The 15,719-nt window shown below is 43.4% G+C and overlaps 1 protein-coding gene and 1 non-coding gene across 7 annotated transcripts in view; one reads left to right on the plus strand and one right to left on the minus strand.

The window, feature by feature from the left end:
- SIPA1L3 (signal induced proliferation associated 1 like 3) overlaps positions 1–15,257 on the plus strand; it is a 294,691-nt gene extending 279,434 nt beyond the window's left edge. For all 6 annotated transcript variants that reach the window (XM_068250824.1, XM_068250820.1, XM_068250825.1 and 3 more), the window contains 5 exons: positions 3,613–3,802; positions 6,562–6,705; positions 7,248–7,368; positions 10,883–10,964; positions 12,063–15,257. In XM_068250824.1, the coding sequence (XP_068106925.1) occupies positions 3,613–3,802; positions 6,562–6,705; positions 7,248–7,368; positions 10,883–10,964; positions 12,063–12,209 (684 nt within the window). In that variant the 3' untranslated portion in view covers positions 12,210–15,257. The remainder of the gene's footprint in view (positions 1–3,612; positions 3,803–6,561; positions 6,706–7,247; positions 7,369–10,882; positions 10,965–12,062) is intronic.
- On the minus strand, positions 996–1,114 carry LOC137529165 (U6atac minor spliceosomal RNA). Its single transcript, XR_011023601.1, has one exon. It is a non-coding gene; the product is annotated as a U6atac minor spliceosomal RNA (small nuclear RNA).
- Positions 15,258–15,719: the final 462 nt, after the last annotated feature.

Raw genomic sequence — 15,719 nt, forward strand, 5'->3', positions numbered from 1 at the left:
GCTTATACTTGAGCTAATAACTTTTTCCAGTTTTTTTAGGTAAAAGTTGGGGGGGTCGGCCTATACTCTGGTCGGCTTATACTCGAGTATATACGGTATGCAGATCGGGCATTCTGACATTCCTGAGATGTCCTTGATCTGTGCTTGTTCCAGGTGAATGACATAGCCAAGAAACTAGCCTTTCCCAGAGGTTTTCAAGATGGCAGCCTCCACAGCTCAGTAGCGATGTGCTTTAGGACGAGGCAGGTAATATGGGCACCAAGTCGCCTGGTAATTTGGGTGTAACTATAGACCACAATGTTAATTGCGTGTACAGTGGCGACTGGTGTGTAACTTTAGCGCCAGACAGCTGAAGCTAAAATTTACGTTAAGAAGGGGCAGGTAGTGTTAGCCGTGGGGTTTACAGTAGGGCTAGTTTTAGCAGTAATTGGAGGGGGGAGGGGGGGCGCTTAATGTTAGGAAGAGATAGAAGGCTTTATAGAATATTGGCAGTATTGCTGATTTTCTACTAGTGGCGATTTAGGGCTAATTTACACAGGCTTCTGTGGGGCTGCTGGCGGTGGCTTGTTTAGCCAATGCTAAATCCTTTTCTGCTACCGAGCAGAAATGCATCTGGCATCGGTCCCTGGCATTTTGTCATCACATTTGGAGCCGTATTGGGGGACACTGAACTGAACAAATGCAGACAACACTGGATGCTACACGCAATGTTTACATGAATGACCCAAACTGCCATTGCCGTTGCTTAAAAAAACAATTCCATTCATATGAATGAAACGTTGGTAGAGCACTTTCAAAATGATGCTTTCATCGCCAGCCGACAACGGTGCGTTTACCACTTTTTTTACATGTATGAAAACTGTAATTTTGATGGCTATGTCCACCAGTGTCACTGCATGTAGACACACAGACTTGTATTATTCCTTGCTTGCATGCTAATCTACAGAGCCACACCTTACAAGAACAATTTCAATGCATTTAAAGGGACTATACAGAGAATGTTTTGTCATTGATACATTTTTGTATCTCCAAAAATAACCTTCTAACATCAAAAGAGATGGTTCAGCTTTCTGACTGTTCAGCTGTGCTAACCTTCTCTCCTTTCATACAACACCTGACTGTTCAGCTGTACCAGAGAGAGCATTTACTGTAGAAGATTGCATTAGCGCATAGGTCTTCAACATGTCACAAGTGGTACTTTAGTTAAGCTCACAGCGTACTTGAACATGTCATAGTCAATCTATTATGGTCATTCTGGGGATTAAAATAATGATATTTAATAAGTATTTATAGTTAAAGGCATAAAGGAATGTCTGGAAATTATTTACAAGCGATTATAAAGAACTTCTAGCTAATACCTATGTGAAAAGGGGTACTTTTTACTCACTGTAGGGGAAACTTAGCCAATGCAGTCATTAAAGTGGTCTAACACCCAGCATTTGAACTTTGCTTTAAAAAAAAATTGCTTACAGCTTAGAAACTATTATGCCAGATTTTTGTTTTAGCAGAAATTCACTGAATGGGTTAAACATGACATTTTAGTGTTGCATTTAGCTAGAAATCCACATGTGTGCTGAGGTTTAGATACAAATGTATCTATACAATGTAAATAAACAAACACCTCTCTTATGCTGGGAATACACGGTTCGTTTTTGCCTTCGTTTAAACCTTCGATTCGTTCGGTAAACGAATAGAGTGTTGAAAACGTATGTGAAAATAGTCGTAATCTCATTATAGTTTCGATTAATAGACCCCAAAAACGAACGACTAGTGATCGAACATGTTTGATATTATCTCTCTTTATCCATCTAATCGAGCCATTGGTAGGCTTGATGGCTGTTCAGATCGATTATATATTCGTTTATGCTAGTCCGTCCCTGTAAAAAGGGATTTTCGTTTCGTTTCTTTGCAGCCTTCGATCATTGGAAAAACGAAACCATCAGAATCGAAAAAAAAAACGAAACCGTGGGTGGTGATATTAACCGTATGACCGATTATTTCGGGATCGAAAAGGACAAAAGGCACAATCGAAACGAAGGTTTAAACGAAGGCAAAAACGAACCGTGTATTCCCAGCATTAGAGAGCACAGAGGGCTTCCCAGACAGGCTTTTCAGAGGTCTATTTGCATTCCAAACAAAGATACATTTGTATCTAAACCTCAGCACAATGCGGATTTCTAGCTAAATGCACAACTAAAATGTCATGTTTAACCCATTCAGTGAATTTCTGCTTAAAAAAAAAAAAATCTGGCATAATAGTTTCTAAGCTGTAGGCAATCTTTGCAAAGTTGAAATGCTGGGTGTTGGACCGCTTTAAAGCGGTATTGTCACCATAAAAATCAAAGTTTGTCAGCAACTGCTCTGAGTGTATTAAGTGATAAAGATGCTAATCCTGCATTCAAAACTTTTTCTGCTGTTATGGTTTGGAGTTATCACATACTTTAGGAGCACTGGCCCTTTAGTAGTCGGTGCCAAACAGTTGAATGCTGGGGGTTCTTTTTATCTATAATATATTCCCCCTCTTCCACTTATTTCCCTGCCTAGCTTCTTATCTGAAACACCTCTGCTCGCTTGTGTTTACAAGCAAGGCTGGGGTGACTCAGCGATTGGAGAAGAAAATAAAAAAAAGACAGTGCAGTTCCTAGGATAGACCTCAGTGGGAGTGTCTGAAGACTTCGGGAGGAGAGCAGCTAATGAATACACAATGAGCAAGAGAAGGGAGGGGGGGAAACAAGAGTCAGGGAGGATATGATGTCCGCATTAGCTTGGCAAGATGGCCACTGCCTAGAATAGGATTTTCTGCTTTTCCTTTATAAAATTCACAGGAATCATTACGTGGCTAGCACAATATATCTGTTATGTAAGTAGAAGTAGTATTTATCTACTTACATATGTGTTTTTTTATTTCTAGGTTAGCATAGGTGTCGCTTGTTCTTTAAAGAAGTTTTGCAAGTTTAAATGCAGGATTAGCATCTTTACCACTTAATACACTCAGTTCAGTTGATGTTGAAATTTGATTTTTATGGTGACAATACCGCTTTAATAAAGGTGTATATGTTATAATAATGTTGGGAAACACTACATTGGTGCAATGTGACGTAGGTTGAAGAGCAAGGCTGATTTGAAAAACAATAGGAAATAATGGCATTGTGCACCTCTATTGGCATAATCCAATCAAATCTATTTATTGCACATAAAGAAGACACAGTGGTGAGCAAGGCTGCACTGAGCCTAGATTAGTCTTTGTTCTTGACTGAACTGCCTGATTTAGAAACCCAGCCACACATCCATTGCCTCTATGGTAGCGCCGGCCCTGTCTGCTTCATATCCATGCAAATGATGGGTAGAGTGGTGATAGATCAGCCGATAGAGGGAGTTCTGGGATATAGGCAAACAGATGAATGTATGTAAATAGAGGACTTCTGCTGTCCTTCGTTATTTTGTTGATAGGTTCAGAATTCATAGTGCAGCAGATTTACGTTGCTGATTGCGGCACTGTTTGAGTATTCCTGAATGGACATTTGCAGTATATGTGAAGAATCTGATACTAACTTCCTGAGCACCAGGGAGCTGCTCTTCTACATGCGTGTAATTCATGATTGTCTCCTCCAGTCACCACAGAAGACGATACATAGAACGCTGTCAGATGAAAGCCTGTGCAGCGGCCGCAGAGACGCCGGATTCGCCTGCTCTCCCGGAACAGATTCCTCCATGGGCAATGACGTCCTGTTCACCAGCTCCTACCCATCCAGTACCCTTCCTGCTCGTCGCCAGCACCAAGCCGGCATGCCAGAGAAATCCGGTATGACCTCACCGCACTGTATACATCTCTGGGGAATATGCAGTAGAGTAGCAAACATAATATGATGCACTTCCCACACCAAAAATGCTGCAGTCCATGCTTAGACCTGGGCTATTAAATAGAGATATGTCACTGTGAGAGTTACCAGAACAGAAGAGCCAAGTGTTAAAGTGTACCTGAGATTGGGAGAACAAGTTCTATTTTACTTACCTGGAGCTTCCTCTATCCCCTGTAGCCTTACTGGCTCCTCTGTTTCCTCCTCGTCTGGTTCATTCTGCACTTCCCAAAAAAAAAAAAAATCACCAGTAGTCGGCTACTGCGTATGCGCAGCCCGGACCGCATGCCTCATAAATCATGTTCCCGTGTTCCGGAACATTCTTCCCATACATTCTGGTCTCAGGAGCGTGGTCAGGGTCGCGCATGCCCAGAAGCCTAATGCTGGATCCACACGGTGCTTTCGCGCACTCGATTTCCCGCTCGATTCCCGTCGATTCGTTTATTTCCAACATGTCCGATTTGGATTTCGATGAATCGTTAGGTCGATTCGCATGCAAAGTATGCCGAATCGACCTAACGATCCATCGAAACCCAAATCGGACATGTTGGAAATAAACGAATCGACGGGAATCGAGCGGGGAATCGAGTGCGCGAACGCACCGTGTGGATCCAGCATTACTTACACTTTAAAGAGAATCTGTACTCTGAAATTCTTACAATAAAAAGCATACCATTCTATTCATTATGTGCTCCTGGTCCCCTCTGTGCTGTTTCTGCCATTCTCTGCTGCAAACCTGGCTTGTAATTGCCAGTTTTAGGCAGTGTTTACAAACAAACTAACCAGCTTCTAATAGGCTCAGCTAAGCAGAGTGTGTTAGTCACACAGAGCCTGCAGGGGGTGTGTACAGCTTCTAGCTAATCACAAGCAGCCCTGCACATTCCAGTCTGACTGCCTCAGCCTGACTGTGCCGACTATAGAGAGAAGATTAGATCATATAACAGAGATAACACAGCTACTGTGCAATTAGGAAAAGCTGCAGTAAGCCAGACCACATTAGAAAAGGCATAGGAACTTATAGCATAGAAGAAATAAAGATAAACAATTTGTTACAGAGTCTCTTTAAAGGGGATGTTCAGTGAAAACCTTTCCACAGTTTAACTTACTAGAGCTCCTTCTAGCCCCCCTGTAATGGTTCTGGTCCCTCGCCATCCTTCCGCTTTGATGCCTGCAGTAGCCCTGGGAAAGCTGGCTGACACCTCCTTGGTCGTGCTCAAGTCCCATGGGAGCGTTTGGCACATTTTTTTGCGGGATCGAGGGCCACACACATATGGATTACAGCTGATGCAGGGATCCGAGCGGAAGGACGGCGTGGGATCAGAAAGACTACAGGGGGCTAGAAGCAGCCCTAGGCAAGTTAAACTGAGGAAATTTTAATTTTATATTTCCTTTAAGATGACCATTCTTTCCATTTCTGTTCCAATCCATTTTTTTCAGATCTTAAATAAAAAGTTCCTGACATTGTGGTGATCAAAATAAAGCAATTCAATCAATTCCCCTAAAAAAAATCTAAACGTCGCCACTAATGATCCTTTCATCTGTGAGGCTGAAGTTTGCATGGATTGGAATAGTAAGGAGGAATCTTCAGGATCCTGATGAATAGTTGTTACATCCAGTAACACATACAATTGACCTTTATATTGTAGCCTGTATGGGCATCATTGGGTGGGCTACACTCTCCAGCATTATCCAGAAACAGAAATAACTGATCATTAAGGCGGCCAACTGTTCATCTTTGTGCTAATTTGTTGACAAAAAGCATTGCAGATATTGGTGAGTCAGCCCAGAAGTGTTATTTTTCATCTATTGCAGTCCTGTAACAAGTGACTAATTTTTTCCTGGAGCAAGTTGCCTCCTTATGCTGTTTGGAACTTGTGATGCAGTATGAAGCAGGAAAACTTGTGCTTGATAGTGTAATGGTTACAGGGTTCTGCTTCTGACACAGGAGACCTGGGCTCAAATCTCCGCTCTTCCTGTTCAGTAAGCCAGCACCTATTCAACAGGGAGACATTGGTCTAGACCAGTGCTGGGCAGACTATGGCCTGCGGCCGCATCCGTCCCACATGCACTGTAATTCCAGCCCGCCACTCTCCTACCCCCCCCCCCCCCCCCCCCCGCAGAGTCGCGAGCTCCTGACACGCTGTCCGGACGTGCCAGCGTATTACATGCTGGCTGCCACCGTTTAACACGCTGGCACGTCCCAACATGGGACACCCTGTTGCCATAGAAACACGACGCCTGAAACGGGGATCAGTTGAATGTTAACCCTCGCTTATCGCCCGCTTGCGACTCTGCAGGGAGGGAGGGAAAATATTTTAGGTATGCTGTCTGCGGACCACAATATGCTGCCCAGGCCTGGTCTAGACTTTCTAACACTGCTACTGCCTATTGAGCGCATCCTTGTGGCTGCAGCTCTGGCGCTTTGAGTCCGCCAGGAGAAAAGCACAATATAAATGTTAATTGTCTTGTCTCAATCTCTGCAGACATAGACAATAAGATGCTAATCATTTCGAGTTGATGCTAATTTTACGTCTCATGTAAATTTATGCAGCTTTGGCATTGGACCTGTCATAATCAGATACAACATTTGACTGGTTTATTTCCAAGCTGCATACATTTGTATAGACTCTGTGATACTGTCTGAGTAGAAGATGGAAATCAGGAAATGTTACTAATAAGTGTCATTCTTGTGTCCGCTGTGCAGCCACCATTTCCTCCTCTGAGCTGTCCCTCTCTGAGATCCGGGATTCCAGCTCCAGGAATATAGATCCGGGAATGATGCCGCTGCCAGACACTGCGTCTGGGCTGGAGTGGTCTAGTCTGGTCAGCGCAGCCAAAGCTTTTGAAGGTAAATATGCAAAAAAATAATAATCTGTAAATACAGTGCTGATAGCACGTATCAAAACAAGTGAGACGCAGGACTGTTTGTTGCTGTGCTGCACAAATAAAGAGTCAGGATTCCACCTGCATGAACTGCAAAGTGTGTTTCCACAGTAACAGCAAGCACAACGTTTCAGTCAACCCAGACCTTCATCATATGTGCACTTGATGAAGGTCTGGTGACAGAAACGTTGCGCGTTCTGTCGCTGAGATATGAATTAAAAAGCAAAGTTTGCAATCAATCCTGGTTCGTTGATTGTGGCTTGCATTTTCTTCTTCAGGTATCTGGGCCATACTACTTTGACTCCCCATTTGGCCCCCAGGCCAGACTTTAGACATGCCTGCTGTAAACTGTTCCCTGTTCACATTACACTGTCATTTGTTAGCAGCTCATTTTGCACAGTGGGCTTGAATTTCCACCTGTATGAATAGTTTGTGTTCCAGTCTCTTGTCTATAGACTGTATCTCACTACAGCATTGCATTGATCTTTCCTTCGCATTTCTTTCCAGTGCAGAGAGCTGCTTCCCTGTTTTCCCTGAATGAGGTGGCCCTGAGTCCGGTGCAGAGTGGAGGCACTGCACACCTCAGCCTGGAGAGGCAGCACACGCCGCGCACCACCCCTACCTCCAGGTACGCAGCAGATGAGCAGGACATGCACAGCTGCAAGCAGCAGCTAGATAGCATTGTGCATAAATATTATTCATACAATCTAGAAATAACGATAGACTGTGGCTTTGGTAGGGGTCATGGGCTTCTCTAAGGGAATGATTTGATGCACTCTAAATACTGTGGAAAATATCATTTCTTGGCACTTTATAAAACTAATAATATACTCTATAAGTGAGGAAAGCCTATGGTTGGAGTCCCACTACAGTGCAAAACTGACATTTTTATGTCCATTGACAGTGAACGGATCATATTTTATAAATAGGATTTTTTTCACATTTGAGTCTGCAACAGATTCGGAATGCACTTTTGTGTTTTCTGGGATTTTCTTTTCCTGGACAGCATATGTGTTTCGCAATATAGCCTTTCCTGGGAACACGTCTGCCCTGGGCTGCAACCGGCATATGTATGTATATTCCGCCGGTGAGTTGGGCCCAGGGTGAGCTGAATGACGGCTCACCCTTCTGCTGTACTCAAATCCCCGGCGGCATAAAAGACTATTCCCCCGCCGGATTGTCGCAGCTTAGAGGGAGATGTAGTTCGGGGTTCGGCCAACGCTACGTCTATGATGAAGAATGGAGCGCAGACGATCCCAAAGACTTCTGGATAATTTAACACCCCGTATCCTGTGGTCACACCTGATTAATCAACGGGTCATTAGCATTTCAATTCCACTTGCTACTCGGAATTACCTGAAAGCCCATCCCTGCGGGCCACAAATGGACCATCGGGGCGGACACTTGATTGTCTGCTCCTGCTGCCCGTTGGGATCTGGCTCAAGTGGGAACCTAGACTAAAGCATTCACAACCTACGCACAGATTAGATTTTCATTGCCTGCCGTGATCATCTGCAGTAGTTCTTATTACTAGTCTGGTGTGAGTACAGGTGTGTGCTGAGTTGTTAGAGGGTACCTGAACTGACATGTGACATGAGGGTAATGTGTATGTACAGTGCCCACGCCCGCATGGAACCCGGAAAAGGAGATGAATAGTGTAGAGAGACATATTGCACAGGAAAAAAAAAATCTAGACTACATTTTTCACTTACTAATGTTTAACACTACCGGAGCGATTTTATAGAGATTTCGGTGTAAATTAGCCCATAGAATTTCATTTACCAAGCGATTTTCAAAACTCTGGAATGTGCTGGCGGTCAAATCGCAAAAGCTCTCGGTGTGAAACAGCTCTCAGGCTGGGCGCCCACTACAAAACGCTAATCACAACCGCTTAGCGTTTTTACTAGCATTTTGTACTGAGATTTTTAGAGTGATTTCTGTCCATTTTAAAAGCAACTTTATTGTAGTACTTGTGTTTACGATTTGGAAAATTCATTTTCTTTTTTTTTTTTTTTTTTTTTTTTTTTTTTTTTTCGGGTAGTGAAATCGCTTCAAAATTGCTTTTGTGCAGCAGTTGCTCCAAAGAAGCTGCAGGAACCAGGATTGCAATTTCCCTAATCGCAGTTGCTCCTCTGGGTCTGGTCCGGTTTAATTTATAGCATAGCTCTTTTGGAATTGCCGGTGATTCCAAAGTGCGGCTAAAAGCGATCCAGTGGGCCATGGCCGATATGAAAAGCAGGGGTGCCAGGCTGCCCACAAATCACAGCTTAGCTGTCACTTTCCCCCTTGCACTGCATTAACGGCATCTGGAGTCTGATTGGAATGGGCAACAACTTCCACCTTTAGTTTTCTGTGGTTTGATAAAACATTTGTTGTGAGATCTGCTGCTCTCTGCTCATTTACTGTGCATTTTACTGCATCTAATTCAGATAGGGATAGGTCCACATTACGTTAGATTAAATGATTAGAATTTATATAGCGCGAACATCTTCCACAGTGTTGTACAGAGTACATAGTCATGTCACGAACGGTCCCTCAGAGGAGCTCACAATCTATTCCCTACCATAGTCTTATGTCTATGTATGTATCCGTAGTCTAGGGCCGATTCAGATGGGAAGCTAATGAACCTATCTGTATGTCTTGGGATGTGGGAGGAAACCAGAGCGCCCGGAGGAAACCCATGTAGACATAGGGAGAAAATGCAAACTCCATGCAGATAGCGCCTGGCTGGGATTTGAACCGGGGACCCAGTGCTGCAAGGCGAGAGTACTAAACACTTCACCACCGTGTTGCTTCTGATAAAATCCAGAAGTTTATTATTACATCCAAAATGACAGCTCTGACAGCTAATGCCAAGTACACACCATGCAATTTCCTGTCAGATCCAAGGGTTGAATCAATCAATTCTGAACCTATCCCAGTATGCACCCAGCTAGAACTCACCAAGCCTGCAAAAACATGCTTCCAAAAGTGATTAAACACCAAGATATTAAGGTGTGTAGACACAGCCAATCTTGATTGGCCAATTTTATTACATCCATTGTAGCACAAGGACCAACAGATTCTGAATACTTGGAATGGATTGTGCAGGTAAACGCTAATGCTACATGGAAGTGATATCATTGGCCAATCAAGATTGGGTGTGTAATATAACAAACATTGAGAGCAGTTTTGTATGGAGAGATATGTTACACTTTCTACAGAGAGTTGGCAAGCATTGCGATTTCTCCTCTAGCAGACCCTTGTTTATTGTACAGTGAGCCAGACATGGACCTCCCTCCTGCGTCCTGAAAGCACCACTATCTCGAAAAAAAAATTCGTGTACACATGTATTTGACCAGAGTAAAATGCACTGTACATTACTTTTCTCCTATATTGCTGTCACTTACAGTAAGCAGCAAATATTTGACAGGTTTCAGAAAAGTCCATCTCCTCATGGGGGAATCTCAGTGGCTTCTTTGTGCTTTACAAAAGCAAACCTTGGAAAGGAGCTATACAAAATTGCCAGCCAGCCTGCTTAGTTATGTGCACCTGACAGTTGTACTCAGCAACTGCCACTCAGTAAGTGCTTATGAAAAAAAAAAAAACAAGAGAATCCCCCATAAGGAGATAGACTAGTCCAAAACCTTGTTTACCGTTTATTGTAAGTGGCAGCATAGGGGAAAACTAATTTATAGTGCATCTTACTCTAGGAGAAATGTACACGTATTTTTTGTGGTATTGTTCCTTTAAGGCTTAATGGTGTGGGCCAGAAGGTCCCTGTAATCCGCAGGCAGGAGGGAATCCCTCATATGTCTGCACATGTCTACACTCCCTGGCTGTAGTAACAAAGCCCCTGGTTGCTGGAGAACAAAGGAGTGGTCATGTGACATGTCATTAATGTGCCAGGAGCTGCTGCTGAATGATGCACCTCCATAATATAATGTGAGGGAGCTGCGCTGGTTCATATATGATTACGTTGGTGACTCGGGGATGATTAATTGTTTTGCACACACGTTATCTGGTGTAAGCCGGCAGATGACAGGGAAGCCCTCGTATCTTTGCTGCGTTGCTTCTGTCTCTGGCTATCGTCTGATCCATGTTTTCCTGCCTAGGTCTTGTGTATGTAATGTGAATGGTGTCATGTCATCCTGTCTCTCCAGTGATGAAGTGCCTCCAGACCTCCCCGGGAAGGTAATGCAGCTGGAAGTCATGCTGAAGCAGCTCCACACTGACCTGCAGAAGGTAATGACCCTGACACTGTCTGACCTTGTACCATGCACCTGCTTCAAAAGACCTGAAAATCACTACTACTTGTATGTATTAGAGGACCAGGGCAGTTTCTAGGCCTTAGAGCTCCCAGGACGAGGGTGTATTGCATGCACCCTCCTCCATAGACTCGGGTACACGGGTACGATGCAGTAGCCAGAGGTGCGACCCAGTACAAGGTAGCCCCCAGCATAGCTAGCCAGAGGCCCCATGTTATTTAGCCAGATAACCAACCCACACACACGCAGCTTGTAGGTAGCCAGAAAGACCCAGTTTAGGTAGCCAAAGAGGCCCCTTCCCTTTTAAGTAGCCGGAGAAACAACCCCCCCCCCCCCCCCTTAGGTAGCCAGAGAGACCCCCTCGCTTTAGGTAGGCAGAGAGCCCCTGCTTACCTGTTTAGGTAGCCAGCCCAGGCTCCCTTTGGGTAGCCACAGAGCCTTCTCCCTTTTGGTAGCTAGAGAGACACCCCCCTTAGGTAGCCAGGGAGTTCCCCCATTTAGGTATCCAGGGAGCCCTGCTGAAGGCTACCCAGAGAGCCCTGCTGTTGGGATAGACAGAGAGGGGCAAGTGGGTGAGTGCATGCAGAATGCACAGTGAGAAGTTATCACTCACCTCCCAGGACAATGATCCCCATGTTCTTCCCTCTTCTCTGCTTCTAGGGGTCCTGTATCGTGGTAACAGCGCCCCCTGTGTTGTCATCATGGGGGGGGGGGGGGGGGGGGGGCGCTGTTACCATAATACAGGACACCTAGAAGCGGGAAGGAGGTGAAATCCTCTGCTGCACTCCGCTCCCCCCGATCTGCTTCCCCAAGAGATGGACTAGTCCAAAACCTGTTGCTTCTGTCAGATTTCTACTACCTACTGTGACAGCAACATAGGAGAAAAGTCATTTATGACTCATTTTACTCTGGGAAAAAAGTACTTATTTGTCTGTTTGCACATATTTAACTTTTTACAATTTTTCGCCATAGTGCCCCTTTAACTTTCTCAGCTGTTCCGTGGTCCATTTAGTCATATCAGAGTCAGTTACTGTTCCTCTCCTCATTCCCTGTGTTATACTTCTTGTGTTTACAGGAGAAACTAGATAAAGAGGCATTACAAGTGGAGGTGGCCAACCTGCGGGAGAATAACCAGCGGCTCCAGGCAGAATCGCACTCGGCCAGCGAGCAGCTCCGGAAATTTGCTGAGATCATTACCAGCACTGTGGACAAAAAGGATTAGTCCATTCCCCTTTACAGACATTCCGGAGACACCGAACCTTCCACGGTGTACAGAGCTGTCAAAATGGTACATCCCAGGCACCCCGCTCCCCCTCTCCAGGAGGTGGGCTCTCCCTTGACACGCCCCGCAGTGCATTGTGGGGCCTCATTTTTTTTAATCATGGATGCAAGATTTTACACTTGTCACTTTTGTTGCATTGATAACATTTCTTCCTGTACATAAAACATATTCTTTGTAGATTTGTACAAATTAGGAATCTTGATGGGATGATTAAGAAAGAGAGAGAGGAAAAACAAATAGTATTTTTTGCCACATTGTCTTCACCATAAACTTCCATCAGGAATTATGCAAATCCGACAGACGCGTGGGGAAGGGCAATGCGAAATTCTGCACCGCAGAACCTCCTGGAATATAATGTTATAAATATATTTAAAATTGTATAGGAAAAAAAATTATATATGGGGGAAAAAATGTTCTTTGAATGAACCCTTAAATAAGTTTCATACAAATTTATTTTAATATGACGCCAGTGTGACTGGACACGGGAGATTCAGTGTATATTTTGTTAATATGACATGTATATAAGCCATCTGTTTTTGTTAATGGGTTAAAACTGACATTGCCTGCATCCTGTTCATTTATCAGGATTATCTTGAAAATATTTGCAGATACAGATTGCAAGTTTACATTGAAAGTTCCTCCTCAGCATTGTACATTTCTGCATAAGGACAGAGTAAAAATGTTATTTATACTTGAATTTTGGCATTCACGTTTTGCCGTTGGCAGTTATATACACACGCCCAGTTATTAATCCAACACAATTGGTCCTTGTCGTTTTTTTTTCAGTGTCCCCTGAATTGTATTCCTAAGGTTGCGAGGATCAGTCCACCCACAGGTGACACTTCAGAGGTTGCACTGTATGAAGGGCTAAATTACATGCATATGTCCAGAGAATGCCAGAGAGCTGATGTTTCTTGTCAGGATGCTGACTTTCTGTCTGTGAGTCTTGGGTCGAGTTCAGGGTTGCGCTGTATGTTGCGTTCCATCACTTCCATACTTCCTCCTTCAAACCTGTAAGGAGGAAATAATGGAGTGATGTGACGTGGAGCGCAGCGGCTGTAGGCGGCATCAAGGGTGAGTTAACCCCCTTTCCCGTGGCCCGCAAATGTAAAGCTCTGGTTCGTTCAGCATTCAAATGGTGAAGCTCATACTTAGCAGCAGATCCCTTTTAAACTACGCTTTAGTCGGATGGCAGAAACGTCATGTTTTACCGCCTGTGTAAACTACCATAATGTCACAGTTCAGTTTCATACAAATGATGTTCTATTACGTATGCACACAACTCTCTAACAAAAAATGTAGGTTTTTTTTTATCCCACCGTAAGGATGCAAAATACTTGCTGCACCAGTTTCATCGATTCTCGTTACTTGGCAACCTGCAACTACCTGCTCACTCTCAGCAGTCTAGACCACACCCTGTTTAGTAGTCACATGACTGTTTGGAAGGAGAGAGATTGCTCTGGTCAGCGTCATACCTCTACTGGATTACAGCCTATGATGGCTTTCAGAGTAGGGCTGCCTGCTGAGAAGAAAATGAGTTTATAAATTGGTGCAACGGGAATTTTTTGTTTATTTTATGACATTTTTAAAGTATTTTTTTTTTTTTGTTAAATCTTTTATTTAAAAAAAAAAAAAGAACCTTGTCTAAACCTGTTAAATTTGAAGTTCCCTTGGGACAGCAGGGCTTTGTTCAGCTGAGGTCTGCATTGGGTTGCAGTCAGTATAGTCTGGCCAGAATCTGTGAGGAACTACCCACACATGCTTCTTTTGAGATGTATTTTTTCCTATTGGGCAGCACTTGTGAAGGGCAAATCAGATTTCATGTTTTGCAGAACAGTGGAAAGCATCTGGAAAGGCAAGTGTTCTGTTCTGCTGCTTTTCACTGTGCATGATGGAAGCCTAAGGGCCTTTTCACACCTAATGCGTTTCTATCAGCTATTTGAATCACATACGTTTTGCCAATTGCAAGGTATGCAGTGGATCACCAGTAACTATTTCACATCAGTGCAATTTTGATTCTAATCAGAATGCAAACGCTTCCTCTGCTGCATTTCTTCTGTTTGAGCCTGTATGGAATTATGAGCGTGAAAAAATCCCAAATGCAGAAAAATACATATTTCTTAGTCAAAATCGCATGCATTTGCTTTTGAGTTCTGCGACTTTTGGTGTAAAAAAAAATCCCTATTGGTGCATGTGGGAATCCTTCATGCGTCTCCTTCAGGCCATGCTGAGGTGCCCAGGTGCTGCCCTCTGCAGGACTTAGGAGCTATTGGTAGATTTATAGGATTCAGTCAAACTGTTAGTTAAATAAAAATTGAGTTGATACTGCTTTCTATGTCCCTTCCTTCTGGTAAAATTCAGCCTCACTTCCTGTTCCAGTGACCACTTTTGCTTCTGAGTGAATGTTGATTACGGCAATGGAAATTGACAGAGATTTCATCTCTAGCTTACTCCAAAGGTTTCCTTCAGTTTTTTTTTTCTTTGTACATGATATTCATGTCAATAGAGACATGGGGAAAATTGCCACAAACTGGGACACAGACAGCAGTAAAAGACGAAGACATATTAACGTTTTACTAAATTATCCGCAGCTAAAATAAGTTTTTAGGCCAGAAAGCTGAAGTATCATTTCTAAGCATACTGATCCTTTACTGCAATCAAAATCCCTCATCACCAGCCACTGTTCAGGTCCTGCCAGAGCCTCCTGAAAGCCAGAAGCAGCCATTTTAAAACACACGCTTACTGAATCTACCATTGTGAAAAAATGGACTTCTGAAGTAGCCATTTTGAAGCTTACTGTCTGCACATCCTGAGAAGATGGATGACGTTTGTTACTGGACCTTAGCTCACTTCAGGCCATACACCGTTACTGCTGTGCAAGATGCATGACGGCTTGGAGCTTGTTAAAGGACTTAAATTATTTTCTAAATGAGGGCTGCCAGAAACAGATGTATACTGTTATATTTGTATAAATGGTTCTACACTTTCTGTTTGGTCTCCTGTGTTTTCTTCACCATGCTATTGGTTGTTACAATGTGAGGAACTGCATTTCTTTTCACTTGTGTTTTAAAATCTGCTGATCTGTTTAATGGATACCTGGCATTATATCCAACTAACCAAGGCAACGGACCAGCTAATGTGACCAGCAAAAAATAGATTGATCCATCAGAGAAAAACAGAAAAAAAACGGCCCAAATGGAGCTACAGTCAGTTTTTTTCCTCTTTGCTTATTTGCTTTAAAGCGACACTAAAGCAGGAAAAAAAAAAGTGATATAATGAATTGTATGTATAGTAGGGATAATTAATTAATAGAATTAGTAGCAAAGAAAAGAGTCTCATATTTTAAAGGGACTCTGAGCAGTGCAGAAACTATGGAAAGATGCATATCAGTTTAAAGCTCTCTTTCTCCTCTTTCCAATGATATATAAACCACCGCCCTACGCCTTTTAG

The sequence above is a fragment of the Hyperolius riggenbachi genome, chromosome 8 (genome assembly GCF_040937935.1).
Source record: "Hyperolius riggenbachi isolate aHypRig1 chromosome 8, aHypRig1.pri, whole genome shotgun sequence".
Taxonomy (NCBI): domain Eukaryota; kingdom Metazoa; phylum Chordata; class Amphibia; order Anura; family Hyperoliidae; genus Hyperolius; species Hyperolius riggenbachi.